This window comes from Sciurus carolinensis, chromosome 2, assembly GCF_902686445.1.
Source record: "Sciurus carolinensis chromosome 2, mSciCar1.2, whole genome shotgun sequence".
In the NCBI taxonomy this organism is placed as follows: Eukaryota; Metazoa; Chordata; class Mammalia; order Rodentia; family Sciuridae; genus Sciurus; species Sciurus carolinensis.
The window spans coordinates 100,280,122-100,294,034 of record NC_062214.1 but is presented as its reverse complement, the minus strand read 5'-3'; the positions used below and the strand labels follow the sequence as shown (position 1 = coordinate 100,294,034).

General features: G+C 34.6%; 1 protein-coding gene across 1 annotated transcript in view; it reads right to left on the bottom strand.

Moving 5' to 3' along the window:
• The window catches only part of Wdr72 (WD repeat domain 72), a 206,265-nt gene that overhangs the window by 62,189 nt on the left and 130,163 nt on the right, over positions 1-13,913 (bottom strand). The window contains exon 18 of the mRNA XM_047540696.1: positions 12,810-13,002. Within this exon, the coding sequence (XP_047396652.1) occupies positions 12,810-13,002 (193 nt within the window). The remainder of the gene's footprint in view (positions 1-12,809; positions 13,003-13,913) is intronic.

Below are 13,913 nucleotides of genomic sequence, written 5' to 3'. Positions count from 1 at the left end.
AATATAAAAATGATTTGTGTTTGCTTACTGGAAATATTTGTAATACAAGCCAACATATATAATAAACTAATATTTAAAGCAAATTTACTGTGGAAGAAATGAAATGGCCATCTTCAATTTATAAATATACTACATTCATCAAACTATATTTTTGACTAATAGTTGGCTTTTATAGTATGAATATCATAATAGTGGATTGCCATTAACAGTAGAAATAGTTTAACTCATTTTTAAAATGTGTAATATATTTTCCCTTAAAATAAGCCACTTGAAATATAAAAATGTTAATATTCTCTTCAGGAAATACTCAAGCTTAGCAAAAATGAAATACACCATTTTTCATAAATAAATGAGCTTTCTCTCTTATAAATTCCATCCTACACATCATGCCCCATGAAACAGAGTACTTTCCAGAAACGAATCTGGGACTGGCAAATAGGAGCGTGAGATCTAGTCAATGCCGTGGTTACACATCATCATGGTAATGCTACCTACATCTGATGTGCCCTAATTTTCTTCTCAATGAAATGGGCAAATAATCTCTTCAATGGATATCTGAAAAGATAAATAAAATGACATGCTAAAACCTTTTGAAAAGTAAAGTATTATATAAGTACCAGAAAAGGCACATGAATCATTTGAAAATAACCCACCCAATGTTTTTTAGTATCTAAAAATAATGCATAAAAAGATATTTGGGGGTCCTGAACTTGTACTCTCTCTTGAATATTTTGAATAGGATTTAGCTACTTTGGAAAGATTGAAATATAGGTCCCTAAGAAAACCCTAACCATTCCTTTGCATCTGTCAACATTAAACAGACTTTATGGGGTTTGAACACCACTGCTATTTGGAGATTCCCTGACATATGTGCCACAGAAAGACAGACTGATTATAACTTTCCATTCTCTTCCCGTATTATGAGAGTCCCAGACGTACAGCAGTGGGATGTCATTGATTCACCCAGGTGAGTAGGCAATTCTGCACTGCATTACAGGTATTTTGCCATTACCTTCTGAAACACTGTGTCACAGTGCAGGGTGTGTCAAATAAAAAATAAATAATACTGCCCAATCTCAGCAGTTTGAAAGAAACATAAATCAATGGCATAAGAGAAGCAGGTGATGTAATGACTGGAATTAAGTACATGGCTTGAAGAGACAGATCATGAAGTTTAACCTTTGAGGTTATTCACTGGATGTTAATATAAACACATGGAAAAGCATATTTCATTGTTACCTTGTTTTGCTGAATTGTATTAGTTAAATCAAGATATTCTTAAAAAGTGGTAAACTGAAATAATATAGTATATTCCTTAAAAATGTCTAATAGCAAACAGTTATCCTGGTTATAATGTTTCAGTTAAGGACATTTGTTAAAAAAAAAAAAAAAAGAGGTCAACAACGTCTCCATAAGACCAAAAAATGATACAATAAACAAACAGATAAACAACATGGATGGTCTAAACTTGTCAATAAATGGTAAGCAACACAAATGAATACAATAGAGATGAGAAATCAGACCAAATAAGTAATGTATGGAAGCTGGAAAAAATTTAAAAGCCAATTTAAAAAAGATGGAATAAGGACCTAATAGAGGAAAAGAACCTCAAGTCAGCACCACAGAAATGTAGAAGATGTAACTAATGAGATCTGAATTCTGACAATCCTAAAAGGCACGAGATAATGTTTGGTCTAAAAGCAAGGAGGCAAAATTTCCTTCCTGTATGTAACATAAACAAAATTTCCTTCTTTGTGTGGGATATGAAGCACTAATATGACATCTAACTAAAAAAGGGAAAGAAAAGGAAATAAAAAAGAAGTACTGCTTTACAAATAAATTATCATATAGAAGGATACTTGACAAAACTTGAACACAGGGTTTCTGTTATCTCATGTTTCTTTGCATTGGAAATGTCCTACTTCTCTTAAAAAAAATTTTTTTTTCATGATTTTCTTCATCTTTCAGAAAAAAGCTCCATACCAGTCTCACATTCTGCATCCTGCTTGGAACGTCCTCATCTCCTCCACACCAAACTCCTCCCCATTTCCTAAGCAGGCTGCACTTGTATGCCTCTGTTCCTGTTTTATGTTATTTCCTTTGCCTGCAATAGCCTCTTACCACGCTCTTTCCCACTAACATCAGCTGGGTCCTTCCAGACGTAGGTATTAGATGGAGTTATAAATGCAAAGGCTTACTGGGAAGCAACATCTATGAATGAAAAAGTGCTAAAGCAAGATTGGGCAGGAAAAACTCTATTCACCATCCAAATCTGACAATGCTTCTACCAACTTAATGGAAACTCTAGAGAAAAGATTTCCCATTAGAAGAAGTCTGCATGGGCTGAAAATGACTAGGCTCTTATATTTTACCCTGCTCGGCCATTATCCCAGAGAGTATGACCTCAGCTGCAATGCTGGGACAGATCTCAAGGTGCTCACAGGTGGAGCCATCCTCCTCACAGCAAATCAAGTCATCCTTTCCATAAGAGGAATCTAAGCAGTGCGTCTCTCCAAGTCAGCCACACCACTCTTCTCTAGAGTCCATGTAGATGTCTACTCCTGCGTGAAGTCTCTAAAAATCAACCCATGGCAATCTGTGACTCTATGCCTCCTTATTCATGTGAACTTTAGTGTCTCACATCATTGTGTCTTCATATGTCTCATGTGGATGTTTGGATGGACAGACTTACCACCCAGATCACCAAGAAGGTTATCCCTTACCGTGGTACAGAGATATCAAGAGATATACCTTGTATGTATCAAGGAATATTAATGAAGTTCTCAAAAACAATAGCATATTTTAATATACTTTAAATACCTAAGGATTATGAATTTTAAGGATACTATGTATCAAAAATTAGGATGCTCTAAATCAACATTTTGGAATTATATTCCCAATCGAAAATCCAATTCCAAAGATAAATAAATTCCATGAATGTATGATTTCTTTCTACCCATTATTCTCTTCCAATTTTCTCTTTGAATTTACAGGTTGGAAAATACTTTGCCTAATTTCAACTTCAAAAGTGTACTGTCTAGTCTATAAAATAATTTAATTAAGATGTAAATTTGGGGGTTTTATTTGATTACCTTTTTGGATAGGGCTTAGTAGCTCAGTAACATCCAGCCTTATTTAATCAGCCAACAACATTTTCTCTATGCTAACCTCAAAACTAGAATTTGAGAACATAAAAATGAAAGTGAATGAACAGGACAAGAAGCTCTTTTTCTAATAGAGGAGACAGAATTAATTCAGGTTACTTACTATACAATGTGGGAAGTACTGTGACTGAAGGGGAGGGCACAAGGAAGGAGGAAACATTGGGAAGCTGAAAAAGGAAATTTTAGAGTTAGCTGGGAATTACTATTTTTGTTTCATTTCCTGATGTGGTTTTAAAAGAGAAGGACAATGTAATGATTCTGCATAATTTTCCTATGTAGATATATGAATACACCAGTGTATCTCACCATCTTGTACATCCACAAGACTGGGGTCCTAATTAGAATAAGATATATTCCAAGCTTTTTTTTTTTTGATAATTATATCAAAATGGATTCTAGTTCTTCATGTCATGTATAACTAAAAAGAATTAATAAAATAAAAAATAAAATTTAAAATGAAAGATTAAGGGTATGATGGAAGCAGAATAAGATGTAGTAAAAAGATTTAAATTATGAGAGGAGAGAGGGGTGGGGGGAGAGAAGGGCAGAAACAAAGGCCACAGAATGTCTACATCCTTTTACCTAAGCAGTGGTTGTTGGCAGGGTTGGTACTGCCCCCTACTGGAGCTTTTGGGAACAATTGAGGTGAGGGACATCTGGGTTTCCCAATGATTGTGAAGATACTAATTGACACTTTGTGGACAGGTCCCAGAGTTGCTTGATGTCCTGCAATGCTCAGAAAAGACCTTCACAACTATTATCCTGCTATATCACATCATTTCCAAATATTACACTGGAAATTCATGGAAGGGCAAACATTTTTATAATTTTCCAAACCCAGAGCCTAACTTTGTCTTATCTGTAAACACATAGGAATATTTCAAGCCTTTTAATAAACTAAATTTTCTAGGAAGGTTACTACTCTGTATATCAAGAAATGACCATATTCTACCTCTGTTATCTAGAACTTGCCAAGAAAATCCACTTTGGTTCCCATGTCCACCACATGTGTATAGGAGTCTGTATCCACAGCTGTTGTCTCAGCAATGGTAGGGGTCTGTGTGTTAGCATTTTGTTATATTTTAATATAGTCATGTCCAGTCCTTTAAACATATTATTTTATTATAAATTACTGATTATTTTTCCTTTAGATGGCATATGAGTGATATATACAGATTGGTTATATTACTTACAAATTTCATTTTAGGATAATAAAGGGGGAAGTCAAAAAATGCTGGCTAGGATTGAGAACTATTATAATTTTTCTGGAATTTCAAAATCACCTCATTGTGATGGGAAGAAATCTCAGAGACTGGAAGTGTCCACATAGACCATGTTCTATGTATATTCAGCAACCAAAGAGCAGTTTAACATTGCCCCCAGATTGGCAGACTCCCTGTCTGGAGGACAGGTGTTCCTGCACAGATATAAATAAAGGGCTTATGCTCAGCAGAGGCAGGAAAAAGAAAAAGTAACAATTTTTCTTTGAACTAGTTGTCTTCATTTCTTGCAGCTTATTCTCAGGGGATTGAAAATGAATTCCCTGCCTTGTTTTTTGCCTTCAAAAGCAGTCAGCATTAATTTTTCCTGGTGGGTCTCTAGATAGATAAATTGGTTTTTGAAGTAAATAGATAAATTTGAAGAAATGCTCCTGAATTAACACTTTAGAAGAAAACAACCAACCCTATAATGACCATGTACATTCTCTTCCTAGCTACAGACTATTAACATGTTATTTAGTACTTCTTCCATTCTGCCTTGAACATGATGCTTGTTTTATGTCAATTATTAGTCTTTTGCTCATTCAGGGAACAAAAATTTAATGAACATGCTAGGAGCATAAGATTAATTAAGTTCCAACTTTTGCCCTCAAGGAGTTCAGAGTAGTAGAAAAGCAAGGCAAATAAACAGAGTGCCAGGTAATACACACTATTTTAGAAGAGTGTACAAAGACTTTAGAAAGTGATATAATTGAAAATCTCAATCCCTAACATTGAAATTTAAAAGCAGTAAATGCTTAAGAGATGTTTTAAAGTTATTCAAATTGTTCCAAAGTTGAAAATTGCCCAGACATATTAAAGAGTTAAAATGGAAAGATAAGGCTCCAGCCAGCAAGACAATCAACATTATGACTGAACAGGATGTTGCAAGGGCACAGGGACAACTGGAGAGTGTTCCCTTTAGTCACCATTTCTCTAGCCATTGCCATGTGCTAGACACTGTGCTATCAGTTGAAAATACAAAGCTCATGAAGGTCCTGCATTTTCTCACAAAAAAATGTAGTCCTCAGTTATACTAAAATTGTTTTCAGGACTAGGAATACATATTCATATTGGCTGATGGAATTGCATTTGATGGAGGAACTAATGTCATGCCAAGTCCCAGGCTCAGAAGCAGGGTTGGGGTCCTAAGGGAGGAGGTAACCCAGGTCACCAGCTTGTGAAGAAGACTCTGTGTCACCTACATAAGGGTTACTGGTTGTAAAAGGTCACGAATGAGTCAGAAGTTTCTGGGGAGACAAAAGAGCCAGGTTCCAGGATGAGTCCAAATGCTGAGGAAACCATGTTTGAGGCAGAGGTTCCTGGAGAAACAGTAGCTGAATGAGGAATGAGGGGAGTCTCAGGCAAGGTTTGGGGCTCTCTAACATGAAACTGAAGGCAGATCACGGACAAAATGAGTGGTGAAGAGCCAGTTACTTAACCATTAGGGAAAAGAAGCTTCTAGAGTTTGCAGACTAGATTCATTGTGTTTCTATTTTTAATTATTTTTGAGCCTGCTGTGTGTACATGACCTGATCCAGGATGATGTAAAACACTGGAAAATACAAATTTCAGTTTGTATTCAAGATCAGGTCTGGATGATACAGGATAGCAATCATCTGCTTTTCCTTCTCTCCTCCTCTTACTAATTAGGAGTTGGCTGAATCTTCAGTAGAAACCATCCCACTGTCCATCCATTCATCCACCCACTCAATAAACACTTATTACCAGCTACTAGGTGGAAGACCATCTCAGGTGATGGGAGGAAAAAAGATAAATAGACCTGTCCCTGTCCTTGAAGGGTCAGTGTAGGGAGGCCAGTCTCAGCTTGGGAGAACAATAGTGAAAACACATCGATTTCAGCAACAGAATCTAGATCACTTTTTCTTTGTCAATATGTTTAAATGGTATGTAGACAATAATCAATAAAGTGGTGCTTCCACAACTGTTACCAAGGAAATATTTAACTCAATTCCTTGATGCTACCACCTCTGTGCAGTTGAGCCAGGTTGGCATTCTGACTGTTCATGAGGAAAATAAGACAATGAAATACTCTAGTTCTTCATATGCCAAGATGAAAACCATCAATCTCTATCTCCGTGAAAAATGAACCTACTTTTGGAAAGAGAATAGTAAACTCTATTGGTCTTTCTAAGGCAATGCAATCTTTAAGATGACATAGAGAGGGCAGAAACAGTGAAGAAGCTCAGAAGAATTTTTTATGGACAAAAGAGAAATTATGAAATCTCTCCATCAGTTTTGTAAGGAGCTGAAAATAAAACCAGACATACATTAGACCCAAATGACTATTGTGTGTTTTGAGAAGCAGGTAATGTATGCTCCATGCTTATCATATATATAAATTAATCTTCACCTAACACATGAATAGTTTGATATTTGAATAAGATTACCTATTGGATAATTCAAATCAAACTCTAAGAATGGTTTTCAATTTCTTCTCTTCCTCTCTTCCTCCAACACCCCCAATGCTTACCCCTTTCAAGTAATATGTATATGCAAATATTTTAAATTTTAAGGATTTACCAGTTTTTCTAGTTTTCAGGAGTAAATAAAAACTGTATTTTTAACCACTAAAACTTTTATAAATTTAAATTTATATTCCAAATAAGTCTTTAATATTAAGTACATCTTTAGTGACATGACTTAAAATACTGCATTTAGAGTTTTATAGAAATTAAAGTCTTCAATATTTGTTGATAGATTTTTTGAAAATCTTTTTTTCTGCTGTCTTTCTACACATCTTCAGTTTTGCTGCCTTATAATCCCCAACTTGGGTAATATGTACCTCTCTGTCACTTGGAGGCACTAGGCAAATATTTACTGAACAATTAATAGTGAAGGAGAATTATGTGTAATTGGGAGGAGTGTCAAATAGTGATGAAGAAGTCTAGGTCTGAGTCCTGGCTGTGTCACTTGTTGGCAGTAAGAGCCCACACAAGTTACTTCACTTCTTTGTTTCCTTATCTTACTTTTCATTATTAGTCTAAAGGCTGAGAGTTAGGATAGGAAGGTGGGAGTCAAAGAGAACACAGATGTTTTAAAGGGAAGAAATTAAAGACAGAGGTCCTCTCTAGTGTTTGGGATTCTCATTCATGCATTTTCATCCATACAATTCTTGGGAATAAAAAAAATGGGCATGGGTGACTTTGTAAACAGCTACCTCCCTCTATCTTGGCTCTTTGCGTGGCTATATCCTGTTCACCCACTGTCCACTTAGGTCTCTGTTTAGGTATCTGTTCTTTCCAAAGACTGGATTAGGTGCTTCTTTAATGTGCTTTCACAGACTCCACTAGGGCATCAGACACAACTTCCTTTCCTAACCCTCAGCCTTCCAGAACGACAAGCATGACAACTATGACCATAATACCCACTAATCCTGATCTGGCTTGGTTATTCTTCATGCCTCACACACCTGTGATGAATTCGGTGCTGGCCTATACCCCACTGCCGAGCTCCGGTTTGTTCTGTGTGGTATCTCCATCTCTTGAATCAATGGAAACAGTGAAGTGACACAGAGGAGAAATGCATAAAGATTGGTTTAATATATTGGAGAAAGGGTAGGATATAAAATCTCAAGTCATCACCCTGCATAACCGAAGGTCAATCATCTTAACTTAATCTTAGCTTCCTGGCTCAGTCTACCCAAAGGCTTCAGATACTTTTTAAAATAAACAACAAAGAGGAACAGTGAAAGATGCATTAGTATGTACATTTGTTTATAATTGATATACATGTTGCTAATGTACTGATTTTATGTCCATTCTAAAATATACACAAAAATAGAAATTTCAAAAGGAAGAAGTTGACAAACATACACACATATATATTCCTCCTGTTAGAGCTTAAGATAACTTGGCAATGTCATTTATATCATTTGCTTTAGCTTGCATTGTTAGTATTATCTTCAATCCACAGTTTCTTGGCAAGGGAATTTTAGCCTCTTGTCAATTTTCTGGGGATTAGTTTAGGTAAAAATACAATATAAAGCCTGTAGATCATCTAGACAGGTATACTTGAAAATGAACACATCAGGGACAGTTTTTTATGAAGTGCATCTTCTGCTCTTCCTTTAGCATACCTGGTGGGTTACAACGTACCTGTAAGTGATGCTGCACCACCCCACATAGGAACCAAGTCAAGGATACCAGAGTCCATCCACCTACCCCTGTACTTGGTTCCTGTACCACAAGGTAACATAGTGCCACTTGTCTGTTCAAATCATTTCTTCTGAGAGAGAGAGACCAAGACCTCATAGTGACACAAAGGCCTTCTATGCTGAATCCCCCATTTTCTTCTCTTTCTTGCTCACTTAATATCACTCAGACCTTTCCCAGATGACTTCTATGGCCATAAGACTGTTTTTCTTAGGCCTGGAGACCTCACAGTGGGTGGACTAAAGTGTGAGGGAGACAAGTACATTTAAAATGACTTTCTATAATCAGACAGATTTTCTTCTGAGAAGCTTGCCTGGCAGAGGAAGCTTGCCCCAGCAGAACCATAGAAACTTCTCTTTTGTATAGATATTTATTTCCTCGATTTACAACAAACACGTGGTTTTATTTAAACAAAAAGCACACTTCTGTTGTTTAATTTTCTAGATAAGTCTTTCAACATGATGCATGTAGTGAAGATTATTTGCAATATCTATATATAATGCATCCTCTTCACAACCACAGTTTAACATGAAATTTAAATTCAGCCAATAATTCCAAGGTGACAGTTTTATCTACAAAGACTCCTTTCCTATTTGAATCAATTTATTTAATGGAACGATTTAGACTACTTATTTAAGCTGATCCAAATAACATTCAAACAAAAAAAGGGGGTATTACTTTCAGATGCAACTTAAAAATGAAAACCATTGCTGTTTTAAAAGCAATGAATTTTAGTTTAAATGTGAGTATTAATTATGTAATTTTTTAAAAAGAGATTCAAGGAAGATAGCAATGTAATCACGGTAAAAATGTAAACAGATAAAATCCACCACTTTCACATAAAACATTGATACTCAAATATTAAGACTTCAAACAAAATACATGCTGTGAAATGTAACAAAACACTGAAAAAAGAAACAAGACACAAAATTACAGAATTCAAACACACATTATCCTTCAACTCTCACTTCATTTGATTTCCAATGTTCCTAGATGCATCTTGTACAAATAGTTCCAGAAACCTGGTGATTTTCTCTATTGTGAGGGCTGAGATGGCAATGATTGAACACTCTGAATTTTCTTTGGTAATAGAAAGTATGATTTATGAGAGAGGAATAAAAATCTAAGAAAACCATTCAATAAATTATTCAATTTTTAGATCAAGCTGATTTAGAGCAAATTTCTGTCATGCTGCCAGTAGAGAGACTATAGCTTACTAGATCAGAGTACAATGTTTAAGAGAATATCTGGGATTGCATCTCTGTTTTTATTCATTTTGTGATTATCAGAAACACAAATAGTCTCTCTTATGTACCAGTTTATTCATTTTAAAAGTGGGATAATAAAAAATAGGACGTAAAAAAAAATAGGACGTATACTTTATAGTTTAAGGCATATCTCACTGGTGGCATTCAAAGTAGCTGGTATGGTTAAGGGTTAATTTAAAAAATGTATCTAATATATATGAGAAATATATGTAGGCAAATGTGTGGGTTGTGTGTGTGTGTGTGTGTGTGTGTGTGTGTGTGTGTATGAATTAAGAACTCAATAATTGCCAGGTGTGGTGACACACACCTGTTATCTCAATGGCTGGGGAGGCTGAGGCAGGAGGATTGTGAGTTCAAAGTCAACCTCAACAACTTAGTGAGGCCCTGAGCTACTTAGTGAGACCTTGTCTCAAAATAAAATATAAAAAGGACTGGGGATGTGGTTCAGTGGTTAAGTACCACTGGGCTCAATCCCTAGTACCAAAAAAAAACAAAAAACAAAAAACAAAACAAAACAAAAAAACTCAATCTCAATAATTGTTTTTATTATTTTTCCTATGATTTATTATCACTGTATTACCATAAAGCTAATAAACCAAATATTCTCCATTCTAGCATCACAAATGTTTATGATTATCCACACAAAACAAAACCATCATCTTTTACTTTCCAACTGATTCACAAGAGTTGTATTGCCAAAAAAAAAAAAAAAAAAAAAAACAAGAAAAAATAATCAGGAAAAATGTAGGAGGTGGATAGAGCTCAGAGAAGACAAAAGAGCAAGATCCTGATAAACTTAAAATATACCACTTATTGTAAGAATTCTTATACAATAATTATATGATACAATGATACTTGGGCTAAGAAAATTTGCCCATGAGATTTGAGGATCAACACACCAGTGAATAGACCCTCCACAATCTTCTTAACTTTGTCTCTGAACATTTGAAATAAAGCAGCTTTTTTGTTTTGTCTTCCAAATATCATGTAATCCAGTTCATATCACTATAATGAAATTCTAAGGTCTTTTCCTATCATTTTACTAAGTTCTTTTGAATCATTTTAAAAATGCATCTTTTCCCAAAGGGGAAAAGGGCAATAATAATTTAATAGAATAGTGTTTGGATAGTTCCCTTTTTAATGCCTGTGATGTGTTTCACATTTAATTTCAACTATAGTTAATATTTTCCTGCAAGTAGTATTTCTTGAGAAAATACATGTTCCACATTTTGTGACTGTGCTATTTGTTTAATAAAATATTCTAAAACTCAACCACCAACATTTAAATTAACTTTAATACTTTGTGTTCCAACTCTTATCAGAAGTTAACCCCAATTTTTTTTAATCGTAGGTTAAGAAAATATTCTTTCATTATTGATCAGGACAGTTAATACCAAACATGAAACTCAAATGTCTTTGGTCATAGTAAGATGAGATTCCACAGTGTCAAGAACAGTTCTTATGCTTGAGAATGAACTGGGGATAAAACTGGGTCCAATCTGGTGAAAGTACAAATGTGGGTAAGTTATGTGACAGCAAAATGTATCTCAAGTTTCATTTTGATAATCTACCAAGAATTTCTTGCTCAGAAAAAATTAGCTATGGGCCATGAATAAGGTAAACTTTCAAGATTAAAGGTAAGGCTCATAAAAGCCACCTCAGAGTTAACACATGATCAATGACACTGGCTTTGGGAACTTGGAAGAAACCTATCAATGGCACCAAGGGTGGCTCTCCATATGAATCAAGAGCTCAAATGTAGTCAATGAAAATTAAGTAAAAAGGAATTTTTCTACTTCTTGCTTGAAGGACGTAATACGAATGCAATCATGTGATACAAAAAATGAACTCTTCACAGATGTATTACCAAATAACCAAAGTTAATTTCTGGAAAACAAATAATAAACCAACAAGTTGAAATAGCCATCTAACTTTGTCAAATTATTTACTGAATTTTGCTATCATCAGGGCCTTCCTGGCACTTAGAAATATTAGTGTGTTTTTTATTCTTTGCCGTATTCTGAATATCCCTTTTTATCTCTCACCACATAACACTCTCACATCAGTAATTTCATAAAATAACAAGTATAAATCATTGTATTTCCAAGAATGATACTGGTTGGTTCTAAGATTTAACCTTTCAAATATGACAACATTTCTGAGTCTCAAATAAATAAATATAAAATCTCTTAGAACTAGAAGAAATAGCTGACAATTTTAACCATCTTGAATATATATGTTTATAATGTGTTTTCCTGTCCCAAACACTCAATTATTCGCAGTATAAATTATTCATCAAAAGCTTACTAATAACGTTTGTAGTTAATTTTTTATGTGTTTTATTTACTTTTTTAAAAAGTCATGGCAAGTAGGATAAAAAAACAGTTAATACTTTACTGTATAAATTCAGATTGACCTGCTAGCCATAAACCATAAATATTATTACTTTTGTTATGAAGCTATAATGACAAGGTTCATTATAAAAATCAAATGGTCCAACTGTAAAACTAGTTTTATTTTCTATACAAAATTTCTTCTTCCTAGAAAAGAAAAATCAGCACATGACTATTATCAAGGGACAAAACAAAAATATTCAGAATGCATTATTATTTGCATATATTTGTAATATAATATCACTTTAGGCTATTATGGTTAATCCTGTCTTCATTTTTAATCACTTAACTTCAAAACACTGTTATAAATAATGTACATTTTACTTATAGAAAAATATGTATTATTAGTGTAGAATCTAGAAGTTCTTTAAAAACCTGACACTTATCAAGGGAAATTGATAGCAGATAAAATAGAAACAGGGCACTTGGTTTGAATCTTGTAGATATGAGATACAGTGAACTTATATTTCAACAGTATATATTATAAACTTATATTCTCATGTAGTATAAAATTCCATTGAAAGAGCAATCCAGTAAAATTTTTACTTACTTTGCAGAGCTGAAGTGTTTCTAATACACTGTAACTCTAGCTCCTCAGCCCACTCCTTCATAGGGATTTGCATCTTCTCACAGTTACCATTCTCTGCTGTGAACACTGGTTGACTGTCAACTGGTGTCTTTCTCAAACTCTTCATGTGCTGTTGCACTTCAGCCAAGAGAACAGCTTGTATTGCTTCAGTTACCTGGAAAGGTCTTTGTTGTAACTGTTTTTGTTTTAGTGAATTATTTTTAATAGTATTATTACAAGGATTGATAGTCTTGTAAAAAACAAAACAAAACAAAACAAAACAAAACAAAACCAAAGCCCAGAATTTTGATTGAATTGGATTTCTATAAATAATACTATTCCATTCTGTTAGACTGGAACATTCTAAAAGAGTGAAAATATGGGAAATAAAAACTGTTCTGCAAATGCAAGATTCTAAATGGATACTTGAAAGAAGTTTTAAATTCTTTGATCTAACTAAGCTATATTAAGTTTCATTAGAAGGTAAAGAAAATTAATGAGAATGTATCATATTGTATTTAAAGACAAGGTTAGTTCTTCAAATTATGTCTAGCTCCAAAGCACCAGTTAGCTGAAACACTGGATTTAAACTATGCTTAATAGAGAAGTTTAAAGAAAGAACTTTAATAAAATATCTCACTAAACTGAATGTATGCATATGTAGTTTTACAGAGATTAAAATACTGCAAGGACTTCCTTCCAGTGTTGTGCTTACCTACTCAAGGAGCTGTGGTTAGTTGAGGGCAGGGAGATGCTTATCGCAGAACATCTAGTCGAATACCTTCCTTCCTTCCTTCCTTCTCTTCTCTTCTCCTTCTTTCTCCTTCCTTCTCCTTCCTTCTCCTTCCTTCTCCCTTCCTCCCTTCCTTCCTTCCTTCCTTCCCTCCCTCCCTCCCTCCCTCCCTCCTTTCTTCCTTCCTTCCTTCCTTCCTTCCTTCCTTCCTTCCTTCCTTCCTTTCTTCCTTTCTTCCTTCCTTCCTTCCTTCCTTTTTTCCTCTAGGGATTAAACCTAGGGCCTTATGCTCAAATACTTCATTCTAAAATGAAGAACTCAGAATGACAGCCAAGATTATAGAGACCTGGAAA